At 36.3% G+C, this 15061-nt stretch overlaps 1 protein-coding gene across 2 annotated transcripts in view; it reads left to right on the top strand.

Moving 5' to 3' along the window:
* CSTPP1 (centriolar satellite-associated tubulin polyglutamylase complex regulator 1) overlaps nt 1-15061 on the top strand; it is a 152450-nt gene that overhangs the window by 52887 nt on the left and 84502 nt on the right. For both annotated transcript variants that reach the window (XM_026671022.2, XM_087951333.1), the window contains one exon: nt 8485-8615. In XM_026671022.2, the coding sequence (XP_026526807.1) occupies nt 8485-8615 (131 nt within the window). The remainder of the gene's footprint in view (nt 1-8484; nt 8616-15061) is intronic.

Below are 15061 nucleotides of genomic sequence, written 5' to 3' on the forward strand. Positions count from 1 at the left end.
GGTCTATTCCTGGATTAGGCACCCACTGCAACTCGATTTGGAAGGACACCTGAAATAGCCTTTTTAGATATCTTAGGTTATAAAAACAAGCATAGGTGAAAGTGCATTCCTTAAGATTCTGTGGTCTCAAGCCATGAAGGTTTTTATAAGTTAAGACCAACACTTTGATTTGGGACCAGAAAACACAGGAATGTAGTGAAAATGATAAAGAACTGGTATAGTAGATTCATACCCATCACCCATTCCAGTTAGTATTCTTACCATTGCATTGTGTGCTAAGTGATATTTGTGGAACATCTACAAGTTCAATTCCCCATTTAACACATTATGGTACTCTAAATGAGAAGTTTCTGGGACATCTTATTATCTTTGCAGAGCTATATCTAAACTGGAGCACCAGTAAAAACTGGTATAGGTGCTTCATATCATGGAGGCCACTTATGTCCACAATGTTAAAGGTGGATTTAGAATTAACCCAAGCCATGAATCTGATTCATTGCAGTCCTATCCGGAGCAGATTCAGTTTCTGTCCTTGGTGCAGATAAACAGTGCATGTCTGTCTTGTCTGGATTGAAATTCATTTTGCTGGCACTCATCCAGTTCATTACTACTGCCAGACTCTGATTCAGCAGTTTTACCATCTCACCTGAATTTGATGAAAAACAGAGATAGAGCTAAGTGTCATCAGCAGGCTGATCACATTTTAGTCTAAACTTTAGGATGATCTCATTCAGCAGTTTCTGGTAGATGATAAACAGGGAGGGTAAAATAAAATATTTCATTATATGCCACAGAGTAAATGCTATGTTTTTGAGCAGAAATTTCCAAGTATCACCTTTTGATTACTTTTACCCAGATTTGAACAGAACCACTTTAAAGATGTTCCACTCGTATCTTGCTGGGACTTTCCAAAAGGCTATAATCACAAATGGCATCTAAACCACTACAATGTTCATTTTCAAATGAAGATATTTTCAAATGAAGGCTTAATGGTCATCTGTCAGAGATTATGTACTGGAAAACTCTATGTTTGGAGGTTAGGATGGATGAACTCTGAAGTTCTTCTAATTCTTATGATTTTTATGAACTCAAAGATAATTGATATCCTCCGCCCTCAAAAGGAGAAAGTTGTCAGCAACTTCCTGGAACAACAGTGTTTTCCAGAGTACCTATAGTTGATTTTGAAAATCATAATCTACAGAGAACAACAAAGATGGTAAGGATTTGGGGACTAAATCCTATGCAGAAGAATTAAAGGAATTTGCTATGTTTGTCCTAAAAAAAAAGAAGACTAGGGGGAAACATGAGAGTTCTCTTTCAATACATGAAGAGTGGAAGGTGTGGATTTATTCTCAACGGCGCCCAAGAGTAAAACAAGAATTATTGCTTAGTAGCTCCGTTTCCAAGTTTGAAATAATAAGACATTTCCTGACTGTGAGAATTATTAAAAAGTTGAATGCCCTGCTTCCTTAAAACCATGGGAGCTCTACCACAGGAGATTTTCAAAAGAGGTTGGCAGCTATTTATCCAGAATGGTATGATCATTCCTGCACTTAGCGGGAGATAAGACTAGAAGACTTCCAAGATCTGTTTCCCCTATGATTCTCCTTGGCAGGGTTGGTAGGGATCAACAAAAATAATTATTTTATGAATTTTTTCACTTATTTTAACCTATACAAGCATACAAATGCTTGCTGGCTTGCTTGCTAGAGTAGTCTGTAGAGCCACATGGTGCTGGGGAGAGAAGATAGCTAGGCAAATGAATACTTGCTGACGCTTCCTGAAGCAGGCTGAGGCTTTCCATGGCGTAGCAAATAAGCCCAGAACTGCATGGTTCTGGGACTGCTTGCCACGCCAAGGCAGCATGCAGCATGATCAAAAGAGCACTGATGGACAGGGAGATAGGGGAGTCAGAGAATTGATGAACCACATAAAATCATATCCCCTGCATTTTGATCACATGATTGAGAGGCAATGCAATGGAATAGCTTTGGGCATGGGTTGTAAATCAATTTTTTTCAGCACTGTCATTATTTCAAATAATTACTGCATGAATGTTTATAAGTTGAGGATTATCTGAATACTAGGTTAGTGATAGTGTATGTACAAATATAACTTTAGGCAGGATTTGTTCAGAAGATGAAGATCAGGAATTAATGTGCAAGAAGAATAAGGGAGTGCAACCCTGTTAAGTGTCGGACAGTTCAAGAGTAGAATTTTATGATGCTTGGGTAATTATTTACTATAACTATAAATACATAGTGAAAAATTATGTTAAAATGTCAGATAGTAACAGGCAAATGGGTGGACATTTGCATTTTATTAATAGAATTGTAATGACCGTTAATAAGTCCTGCATGGTACAAAATCTAAATAAGGGTCCAGGACAACTCATCTCGGCTGGCTTGCCCTGGCCAACTCAGTGCAGGACAATTTGACATGGCCAACTTGCTGCAGGACAATTCAATGAGGGACAACTGTACTGTTATCCACCAATGTTTCTTTGACATTATTTTAATTTTTGTAATTAAATTAAATTTTTGTAATTTTGTCCCTCCTTTCGCATCCTTTCTTTAATGATTCTATACCATTTCTTGAATATTTCAATAAAAAGAAATATTGAAGAAATGGTGGAATAGAATCATTAAAAAAAAAGAATGCTAAAGGAGGCACAATGAGGGACAAAATGTGAGTGACAAAAATTTGAGTAATGTTGAAGAAACAGTGACGGATAACAGTATAGTTATCGCTCATTGAGTTGTCCTGTGGTGAGTTGGCCAGGGTGAGTGGTCTAAATAATACTAAAGCAGTATAATAGTAAAAAAATAGTATTGCGATCATCAGATATGAAATTAACTTCTTTCTCTTTCTCTCTTTTTAAATGAACGATATAACACTTGGGGTTTAAATTATTTTCATGGTTATAGCAACTGATCCAAAGCTTGGTGAAATAAAGTGAAATTTTTATTAACTTTGCTGGGCTTTGAATTAAGCCCGTGGGGCATTGTAGTTTGATTCTGGTTGTCTCTTTATCTTGTCATCTCTCACCATGCAACAACAGATACCTTTCCCTGATTTGTACAACACTGACAGCACAGTATTTGTATCCACAATCATCCAGCAGCACTTGTCTAAAAATAGCAAGTAGCTGCAGAGGGGGGAAAAAAAATCAGAATCCAGTTGTATGTTTATTTAAAAACATTTGCTGTATATACAACTCCAGTCTAAAACACACCGGATGGTGTACAAAATTATAATATAACATTGAAATATGAAAACAAAAAACTAGAAGGTTTGTCCATAGTTTTTCACAAAGGGTAAACAGCTTTCATTGCCTTGAAATGTCAGGCAAAAAAGGAGCCATGCTTATCTCTGGGCAGTATATTTTATAATGTGGGAGCCTCTACCAAGAAGGCTTGCTTTCTGACCCACACCCATATGCTAAAGTCATATTTAATAAAGCAGTTCCCAATGCACTGAAAAATGTTTGGTATTACTTTGGTGTATATTGTAACTACGTTAGTAAGCAATATTTTAATGTATTAAAAATGTCTAGGTCCAGTGCCGACCTAGAAACCAAGCGATGGTGAGTTCGACTCCCATCTTGGGCATGAAAGCTGGCTGGATGACTTTGAGCCAGTCATTCTTTCTCAGTCCAACCCAGTCACAGGGTTGTTGCTGAGGAGGAAATAGGAGATGGAAGGTGTATTGGATGTGTTTGCTGCCTATTTGTAAAAATAATAAATGCAGTATATAAACAGAAAACAAAACAAAATGCAGTTTCTGGTCTATAATTCATCTGGAATCCCAGCTATCAAGATCCCACATAATTTCTTTGTTCCAGAGCTGACATTGTTGTCACTTTACTTTCTCTACAACTTCCTTCTTAGACTGATGCAGACCGCAAGCATGGCAATTACAACTCTGATAGCTTTTACTGACCTTAAAGCAGAGATAGAGGGTGGTTATTTAGTCAGAGAGCAAAGAATTTAAGAGAAATTTCTTTGCCTTGTAATTATGCCTAATGCTGCAAGCTCCTAGCCAAAACAGGAATACCAAAAATAGTTTTAAGACAGTCAAACACCAGAGATTTCCACAAAAGCCAGTCTAGCTTAGGGTCTGATTGCAGGCAATGGGGCAGGAAGTATCTGGAACACATTCTTTATAGCCAGAATTCCTGGCTATGCTTAATTAGAGCAGTTAATGCCCCTTCCTTTTGAACTGTACTGACCTTTACTGCTTAGCTCTCTTTAGCAGGCGGCATGAGTTAGGACTTAACACTCTCCTGAGGTCAGGCTCCTTGCTTTTGGAATCAGTGGTCATCTGGGCTGAGTTATTCACCAGTGCCTGACAGCTTCCTGAACTGTAGGCTGGGAATGTGAGGTTTTCTTCTGTCTCCAAATCTCTGGAATCAAAGGAGTCCAGAACAGTTTCTCTAAGGTAGGCCCCTTGAGGATCAACCAATGGGAGCAAACTAGCACCTCTCTCAAGGAAACTGGAACATTTCTATTTCGCAGTGAGGTATTGACTGCAGCCCAATAAAGAACTCCTAGTTCCCTCCCATGCCATTTTAACTAGATAAATGAGTGGATCATATTCACAAACTATCATGCTTATCCCCTAGTTTTTCACAAAACTTGTCCACTTTTTCACAATCCATAAACTCAAGAACCTTCCAAATAGCATTCCAAGTAGATGTTATCTGTATCACTTCATTGGATCTCACCCATCCAGCTTCAAACTCAGAGTGGATTTTATTATTTTATTTACAAAATATCTTAGCAAATTTGCACACCTTGAACTTGGTGATTCAAATCCAAAGATGATATTTTCATTTTTATTGTTTGTTTAATAGGAATTCAAATCAAGAAATGTTTGGAAAACTGCTGAGAGAAATTAACTTGTAATTAATCAATTAATTTTAAAACATTCTATGATCTGAAATTGAGTGTGGTCTAGTGGTTAAGTATCAAGCTAAAAACCAAAAGACTGAATTCTAGTCCTGCCTTCAGCATGAAAGCCAGCTGGGCAACTTTTGACCAGTTATTCTCTCTCAGCCCACAATGTCAGATTGGGAAATATTGTTATTTTTCACCCCTAAAAGATTTCAGTTTCTTTTTCAATTAAATTGTATGGCTTATATGTTATATAAATGGAAGAAATGGTGAAGTGATTTATCTTGGTCTGATTTTTTTTACATCTCAAAAACAGAATCCATGAGAAAAAAGAAGCCATTTAGGTCCAATCTGATCCAAAGCCTTGGCCATCCTCTAATTGAAAAAAAAAATGGCCAAGGACTCAGTTGGATCATGAGGCAGACCAAGAGGAATAACTCCCAACTCCCTCTGGGTCCATTAGTAACTATACACACACACACACACACACACACACACACACGGTATTCAGCTTTGTTCGGATATTTTCCCATGTCATTATAGTTGTGCTTTTAAAGTTGTAGCAACGTTTCGGCAGAATCTTATCTGCCATCATCAGGCTTCTGTATTGTGCTCGTCTGTGAGTCAGACTTTCACAGCCGTTTCAGTTTTAAATTTGGGGCTAGCCTACTGCTGTGCCAGAATGGTTTTTCTTCATCCTGATTGGTTGGGAGTCTTGGTCTGTGTTTATTGGTCTTGGAGTTTGCTGTGTTCTGCTTGATTGGTGTTTCTAATATCTTCTGTCTGTTTTGTGGCTTTTTTTGTCTTGATTGGCTGGCAACATTGTGTTCCTATATTGGAGGCTTTTAGTGCAGCTTGGCTCTGAGTAAATGGACTGCTATCATTTATTAGGAAGCTAGGTTTCATCTGGGTGCCTGGTTGGGGTGTGTTTGAGCTGGAGGTATCAGGGGGGATATGTTTGTGGCCAGATGTTTGCCTGGCTTGTGGTGTGGAGATTTGTTTGTTTGTGAGTGCAGGCTTCCAAATAATTGACAGTCTGGTGGAGTCATCTCTTCTATTCATGCTTTCTGGTCTTTTTTCAATCTCTATGGCTTCTCTGATAATTCTGCAGCTGGGGTTTTCTATAGTGGCTAGGGTTTTGATGCCATTGAAGTTGATGCTATGACCTGTGGCTTTCATGTGTTGGACTAGTGAGGAAGTGTGTTCCAGCTTTTTACTGCATTTTTGTGTTCATCCATGCGGGTACTTATTCTTCTATTGGTCTGTCCAATGTATGTGGCAGGGCATGATGCACAGGGGACTTCATATATGCCTTGGTTTTCCAGGTCAATTTTATCTTTGGGGTTTCTTAGGATGGCTGCTATTTTTCTGTCTGTTTTGAAGGCAGACTTGATGTGATGCCTGTGTAGTATCTTACTGATTTTGTCTGTAGTACCTCTTATGTAGGGCAGGACAGCTGTTCCATAGGTCTGTTCATCTTCTAGGTCTCCATTATGTCTCAGTGCGTTTTTGTGGATCAAGCCGGTGATTTTGCTTTTGTGGAAGCCGTTGGTTGTCAGTACTTTAGTCAGGGTGCATAGTTCAGTCTTTATGTGTGTCTTGTCTGCCAGGCATTTGGTTCTGATGATTAGTGTTTTGGCCACGGAGTTTATCTGTGCTGGGTGGTGGTGGGATTGGGCATTGAGGTAGCGGTTGGTGTGTGTTTTCTTCTGGTATATGGTGTGTCCTAGTGTGCCATCTGTTTTTTTGTAGATTAGTACATCTAGGAATGGTAGTTGTTTGTTTGTTTCCATTTCCATGGTGAACTTGATTTTGGGGTGTGTGCTGTTTAGGTGTGTTAGGAAATTGTTTAGGTTGCTTTTCCATGGGGCCAAATCACAAATGTGTCATTGATGTATCTTAACCATAGTTTGGGTTTGTGGGTGGCATTAGCCCCTGGATTCAAATTCTTTCATGAATTCTATGCTATTTTTCCTTTTTTCCCCCCCGACCATCAGCTGTTCTGCTCTGCCAGGAGATTTAGATTAGCTAGAAAGCAGGAAATCCTTGGCTTTCTTGCTTTCTAGCTAATCTAAAAGCAGAGCCAAACCTTCCTTAGGACTGAAGTTTCTATTTTTCAGGGCAGACTCAGGTAGCCGATTGGAGATAGATCTCTAAGTGAATCTGTAATTCTCTGAGCAACTCAATCTGCCTGCCTACTCTGCCTGCTTTTGGATAAAAGTTGCTCTTTTTTTATAAAAAAATTCAATATTTGCATATATGGTGTTTTGTGAGTTAATTTTGTGAGTTTGCTTGCAAGCAAATTTTATGTGACAGACTCAGGTAGCTGATTGGAGATAGATAGATCTCTAAGTGAATCTGTGATTCTGTGAGCAACTCAATCTGCCTGCCTGCTTTGCCTGCTTTTGGGTAAAAGTTGCTCTTTTTTATAGAAAAATTAATATTTACATAACTATTTATAATATTTACATACAAGCCATGACCAACCAGTCACATGACTACCAAGCCACACCCACAAATTAGGCCACACCCACACTACCGATTGTTAGAAATTTGAATCCCACCTCTGCAAGTAACTGTATTTGCATAACCAACCAGTTTTTCATTACCCCCTCCACCATGGCTCATTCACTTTTAATCCTACATCATGCTAGCCACTTTATTTATCTGAAGAAATGAGTTAACAGCTCACAAAAGCTCACAAAAGCGTGTGCTTTTTAGTAACATTTATTAGTGGGAAAAGGTGCTACCTCACTCCTTCTGAAAGTCTTTAAAAGAAGTCTCTATGTTTATCTCATCATAGTTGGAGTATCTAAGGCAGAGAGTCATCTCAGTCATTATTCCCAGGTTTGAGAGTTTCCTGCCAACCAGACTAGCTTTGTATTTGATAGATACCCTTTCATTAGAAGGCAAAAAACAGGATTATTCAGACAGGAAAATATTTTGCTGAATTGGTTTATTTATTTAGTGTGTTACTTGGATATTTGTATTTTGTTTTGAGATTATTTTTTCCCCTAATACAATAAGTGGAAAGGTAATATTTATATTTGTACAGAAATATATATTTGATGTTTATTTTGGCATTTGAAAACTAACTCTGGGTGCCTTGCTACTTTTTCTTATCTTAAAACTTTCTCATGTGATAAAAGATTTTTCAATTAACAGCTCATTATCTTGGTAAATATACCAAGATTAAGCCAAACATGCAGCATTTCTGTCAAGCAAAATGATAAGTGTATATTTAACAGTTCTTGGAATCTATAACTTGTATTTTATGTAAGTTAATCACCCTATAACTAGAAATAATAGTTTCAGAAATGGCTGTTCCTTATCCAGTCTGTCTTGTAAAAGGATAATATTTCCTAATTAATTCTTTGTTTCTTGACTATATGTAACCTCTATGACGACTTTATCTGAATCTTCAATTTGTTGATATATAAGCAGCTGAATGTTAACAGCAATTTCGTATTGAGACTTATTTATTTTTTATAAGCATAGATCTGTAGATATTATATGTGTTTTCCAGAGTGTGTGATATCTTAATGTCTTTCGTAGTGGCTGAACCTGATTTAATTTTCTTTCTTTATAGCTTTAATAGTGTGCGTCAAGGAACTCATATTTTGTTCCGAGAGTTCAACTTTGTCCAAGCTACACCCCATAATAGAACATCCTTTCTAAGGACTTTTTGGCAATGCTTCAGGACAGTGGGGAAAAATGGAGGTGAGTCTTTAAAAAATTGTCTTAATTTTAAGCCAAAAGTGTGATAACTTTTTGTCTAAAATTTTTGAATCAGTAACAAAATCTGCAAATTTGCAGTGGTTTTAAATATACTTTATATTCTTTTTCTAGATTGTGTTTTTTCCTGTGAGCTTGTATAGGCTACAATTAACATACAAAAGAGATCAGTAATAGGATTTTTAAAGACATATTTGCAGAATAAATCTTGTCTCATACTAGGGAAAATTAAATGTATGGTTGGATTACATAAGTAGAAACCAGTGTGAGAATATGTTAAAGAGTTTAATGACCAATCCAGTATAGGACCCTGTTTTTCTCATCATATTAAATGAATACATGGACTCTTCCATTAAAAATCATTAACTCTTCCATTAAAAACTGTCCGGCATGGGAGACCCATTTGGTAGAATACATTACTGCCAGTATAGTTCTCAACCTCATAGAACATAACAAGCCCTTCCCCCACAACAAGAGGGTATCCACGGAGGTATTGAGTGGATGTTTAGACTGGATTTGACTTTTTTATCTACCTATCTAGTCCTTCCCAAGAAACCTGGGAGAGGCAGATGCTATTTTATGGTGTTAAAGGTATTGTCACAGGATGTAATTTCCAAATAAAGCTTTTAAATAGTACCATTCTTACTGAGAATCATGGAGGAGGCTCCATGATGTCATGTGTTGCTGAGCTGCCTCTAGCATCAACTGGCTGAAATCTGTGTAGAGCACAATGAAATCATACAATTATCAAGGCATTCTGGAGTGAAACATAATTTCCAGTGTTAGAAAGCTATGTCTCAGTTGCAGGACATGGGTCCTCCAACAGGATAACAACCTAAAATATATATATCTAAGGGGACCAAAGAATTGTGAAAAGCAAATATTAGACTGTTCTGAAGGGACCTGATTTGAGTCTTGATCTGGATCCAATAGATCATCAGTAAAAAGAGATGAAACTCACAGTTGGGAAAAGGAAGCCATCAAACCTAAGATAACTGGAGCAATAGACAAAGGGCCAGTTGAAAAGAAAAAAGAACAATTAAACCCATTAATTAAAATTATAAAAATATACATACATACACAGGAGGGTATGCCAAGGGAATATCATGATAAAGGCCATCCAGCTGCCCAGCTAAAGCAAGCAAGCATCTATATTAGGAAGCTGTGATATAAAAATTGCTGGAGCTAGATCATATAAGTAACAATGGCAAAGGCATCATTTCACACTGCATAGGACAAAGCAACGGTAAGCCCCTCTTTTTTTAAATGATTGTCTTGCAAGAAAACCACATGGACAGAAAACATAAAATGGTTGATAGCATAGTGCCAAATGATGGGCCTCTCAGGTTGGATAGCATTCAACAATTTACTGAGAATAGATGAAAATATGTTGGTGTTTATGATGTTGCTAGATTAAAGTCTTTAGGACATGTAGATGGTGTTGCATTGCAGGAAAAAAGAAAACCCAAAGGTGCAAAGACAGAATTACAGAAGGAACATGTAGCATAAGATGCATGAACATGGAAAAGCTCAGCACAGTAAAAATGAAAAGAATGAACAACACTGACATCAGTGAGTTGAGATGGACTGAGTTCAGACACTTTCAGTCAGAAGATCACAAAGTTTACTACTCAGGATATGAAAAACAAGTGGATTGTTTCCAATTTGGCAGGCTATAGCAAGAAGTATAATTGACTACAGTGCAGTCAATGAATGAATAATATGAATTAAACTTTAAAACGTTTAATATGACAATCAGGTTTATGCCCCACCCACGCATGCAGAAGAAGAGGTGGTTGGTGGTTTTTATGGTTAAGTTCAGTTTGAAATTGATACAAGAAAGATGTGATTGTCATAATTGGAAATATGGAGGAAAATGTAGTTGGACTATATGATCTAGGAAACCAAAAGGAAGCAGGAGATAGACTTATCAGTTTCTGTTCCTCCAATGATACCTTCACCCTAATTTGAAACAACACCTATATATGTGGACATTACTAAATTAAATTGATTACATTATTGGTAGAAGAAGGTGGAAGAGTTCAGTTATAAAGACATGGAACAGATCACAAATTGCTCGTGTTCAAGTTTTCAGTTGAGTTAAAGCAGACGAAGAAAGCCAACTAATTTTCATGTTCCTTGATCTTGTGGATAATGTTTCATCTGGAACATTAGAGAATTTATAAAAGTGAGAATCACACGGGTAATGTTTCTTACACAAATAACAGATTCAAATTATAATGCTTTAGACCCATTGTACAAAGATTCCCTTCCTGGAGACATCTATAATACTGGAAAAAGTGGAAGAGAAAAGGGAAATCAGGACAAACAGCAGTAAGGATTCAGTTACTGTAGTGTGTATCATTGGAAACCTTAAAGGAATAGATCATCATGGAAAAAGTCAATGTGGATACTAAGAGTCAAAACCAGTTTGGTAGCACATAATCACACTGTCATAACTTGAATATCATGATTATGAAAATTTTGCTTGAGAAAATGTGATAATAAAATTTCAACAGTATATAAAAAGTTTCATTTTCTGTATAAAACATTTTCCATTTTACGAACTGATATAATTGTGTGTGCTTTTTTATTAGAAAAGTTGCCAGAGGCCTTAATAAAATATTCATCAAACCAGTGACAGCTTTTGTAATGAGGATACACTATATTTTTCTGAAGGAAGGATTACTCTGAATTTAAGTTAGCCTCTCCAAAAAGAAAAGAAAGGAAGGACTATGCAGAGGGACAGAGAGATCTGGTGAATCCCTTTCTTCCCTACTTTGGATGTCAACTTTGCTTAACTCAGTCCTGAAATTTTCATTCCCTTTCAAAATATTTGTACACGCTACTATATACAGTATATATGTGTGTGTATATCTGTCAGAAGTCATACCACCCAAAAGAAAAAAAGGGCAGGATCAGAACTATCTATGTCAACTAGTAAGTAATATGATTTGCTTATAATTTAAGATAGCCCTTAATAAAATTGATTCCTTATCTACAAATAGCAAACACTCTCTTTCGTGCTTTGATGCTAAAACTTTTGTAACTGGACACACGTTTCTCTTCTTCCTTCCTATTATCAGCAAATCAAACACCCACTTCCAGCCCAGGAAATTGCCCAGATGGGGGAAGAAGTTCATTTTTCTGTTAACAAAATGTGGTGCTAAATAAGAACATCAAGCTAGCACATTGTGTACATATTTGAAAATACCAGCATTTTGATTTTCACAGGAATATGTGGAATATTAATATTTCTCTCATGGACATGCAGTAATAGGGTTTAGTTGCTTGAAAAGGAATCATTAATAGAATTGGTTAGATGTTTAAACCAAACTATCTTAGACTATACAACATTTACCTTAAGTTCTTGTTTCCAAGTATTGGGTAATACTTGGAAACACTGCAGAGCCAAAGTTCCAAGACAGTTTCATGATTGGTAAGGTAGAACAAAATGAATGTTAATTCTGATAATTACATGATTCAAAGGAAAATAAAATAGTCTTTTAGAATTTGCACAAACAACTATAATTGGGACTACCACTTCTTGAAAAATAAAAAGTACATTTTATGAATTTTCCTGGATTCATCCTTACTGTAGGAGTTCATTTATCAGAGTGATTTTTAACTATTTTACCAGTTGGCAGCAGTATCAGAGAAATCGTACTATATCTCAGTTATTTATTACTCCCTGCTTCCATTTAGTATGGATTATTACAGTGCACTTTATATGCAGCTGTTTTTAAAGACAGTTCAGAAATTTTAACTAGTGCAGAATTTTAGCATGGTTGTGTGCTATAATCTAGTTATGGTATTCATGATTCGTATCAGCTGCCTTGCCATAGTGTTTCTAGGTCTGATTTAAAAAGCTGGTTTAAAGTACAATCAGGTCTTAAAAGAATTTGGGATGAGCTTTTGGAATAGCATGCCCACACTTGAAAATAATGCCAAAGGCCCTCTTTTTTTATAATCTTGATCAGTCAGCTGACAAGTAGAACTTTTTCATTGATTACACTTACATTTAATGGCACTCATTTCCAGCTGGGATACATCAGGCCTATTTGCATTTTTTCCAAAACATCCTAAAAGATCGACTTACTTGCTTCAGATATTACAAGAATGCTTGATGGACATTTTTTAGTAACTGCATTGAAAGAACACCTTTAATAAATATCTACATATAGTTGTCCTCATAAGTTTATATAACCTGGCAGAATTTATGATTTCTTGGCCATTTTTCAGAGAATATGAATGATAATACAAAAACTTTTCTTTCACTCATGGTTAGTGTATTATCAATCAATTATGTTCTAAGAATGGAACACCCATAAATGCACAAGTTATCTAAAAACACCAAAGTAGGCATTTTCAAGACCTTCTCTATTAGCTACTTCTACTTGATAAATGGCTCTTCATTCACCACATATGTGCAGAACAAGTCAAGTCTAAAGACCCTTCTCTTCAGGGTATTAGTGAAATAAATTAGCCTAACATACAGTGATGAGAATTTTTGGTTGTCACCATGTGACTTGCAGAACATGCTTACGAAAAGCCTTAAAATAATTCATGAATAAAGTGCTTTTATGATTTCTAGGCATCAGAAAGCAAACTCAGTATTTTTGGAGAAGCCATTGGGTAATATACAGGGGTATCTAAACAAGTTCAAGATTTTATAAAAATGATAAAATATGGACTGTTACTTTACTCCTTATGTGCTTCCATGCAATATTATATATTGCATGGAATACTCTCTTCATACTCTACATAAACGACCTCTGTGATCATATTAAGAGCAATTGCGTTCTCTTCGCTGATGATGTAAAGCTGTTCAATACCACAGACAATACTGCTACCCTACAAAAAGATCTTGACTTATGTATCAGAGTGGTCAAACAAATGGCAACTTCAAATCTCAACAAATAAATGCTCTGTCTTACATATTGGCAAAAAAAAATCAGAAAATAAAATACAAGCTGAATAGTCAAGATCTTGTTGATGACTCAAGCTCTGTAAAGGACCTTGGAATACTCACCTCTAATGATCTAAGTGCTAGAGCCCACTGCAACTACATAGCCAAAAAGGCATTAAGAGTTGTTAACCTCATCCTACGTAGCTTTTTCTCTGGTAATATCACACTACTAACCAGAGCATACAAAACATTTGCTAGACCAATACTCGAATACAGTTCATCAGTCTGGAACCCACACTACGTATCTGATATTAGCACAATTGAGAAAGTCCAGAAATATTTCACAAGAAGAGTTCTCCACTCCTCTACTCATTGTAGAATACCTTATGCCACCAGACTTGAAATTCTAGAACTTGAAAACCTTGAATTACGCCGTCTTCGGTCTGACTTAAGCATGGTATATAAAATCATACATTGCAATGTCCTACCTGTCAATGAATACTTCAGCTTCAACCATAACAACACAAGAGCACAATAGATACAAACTCAAAGTAAACCGCACCAAACTTGATTGCAGGAAATACGACTTCAGCAATAGAGTGGTCAATGTCTGGAATACTCTACCCGACTCTGTAGTTTCTTCCCCAAACCCCAAAAACTTTAACCTTAGACTGTCTAATATTGACCTCACCCCTTTCCTAAGAGGTCTGTAGGGGGCGTGCATAAGCGCACCAACGTGCCTACCGTCCCTGTCCTATTGTTTCTCCTATTCTTTTATTTTTCTTATATGTACCCATTTCATGTATTCACAACTATGTATACATTTATACTTATTATCTTGTAAACAATTGGCAAATCAAATAAATAAAATAAATAAATAAAATAAAAATTAGTTCATAAGGTGCAGAGTTTGTTTTTGAACATGCAATTCATCATTTGCCATCCTTGTTGAAGTTCATAGTAGTGACATAAAAGGGAATGTTTTACATGTGTCCGATATGCTATGGGTCCTGTCTGCTAAGAAGTTGACATGAGTCTAGTGTGTTTTGCTATGGCACCCGCCCTGAGAAACATCATCCCCATTCCTCTCCCCCCGCCCCCAGTTTTTTATTTTATTTTACATATACACATCAATGCGTGAACAGTGTGGCATCTGGGTATCATACATTTTAGTGCAAATAATAACATTAATCTTATTTGTTACATTCATCAAACTTATGTTATTTTAATGTTAATACACATATTTGTATTAAATTATAGTTTTTCATTATTTAATTATTCAATGTTTCAATATATTATTCTAATGCCAATTGCAATGTTGTTTAAACATACATGATAATTCCATTATTCAGTTTTTAATCTTCCCTCTAATTATTGCTTTAATCTCATTATATAAATATGTGTATATTAATAATCTCCCTCTCTCTTATTTCTATCTCCTTTCTAATTTTTAATCATGTCACCATTATATTTAAAAACATTTCCTTTTTACCCCTCATCTCTTATCCACATTAATACTTTA

This window comes from Notechis scutatus, chromosome 1, assembly GCF_049901735.1.
Source record: "Notechis scutatus isolate UNSWTSFEM ecotype Mainland chromosome 1, rNotScu1.2, whole genome shotgun sequence".
NCBI lineage: Eukaryota > Metazoa > Chordata > Lepidosauria > Squamata > Elapidae > Notechis > Notechis scutatus.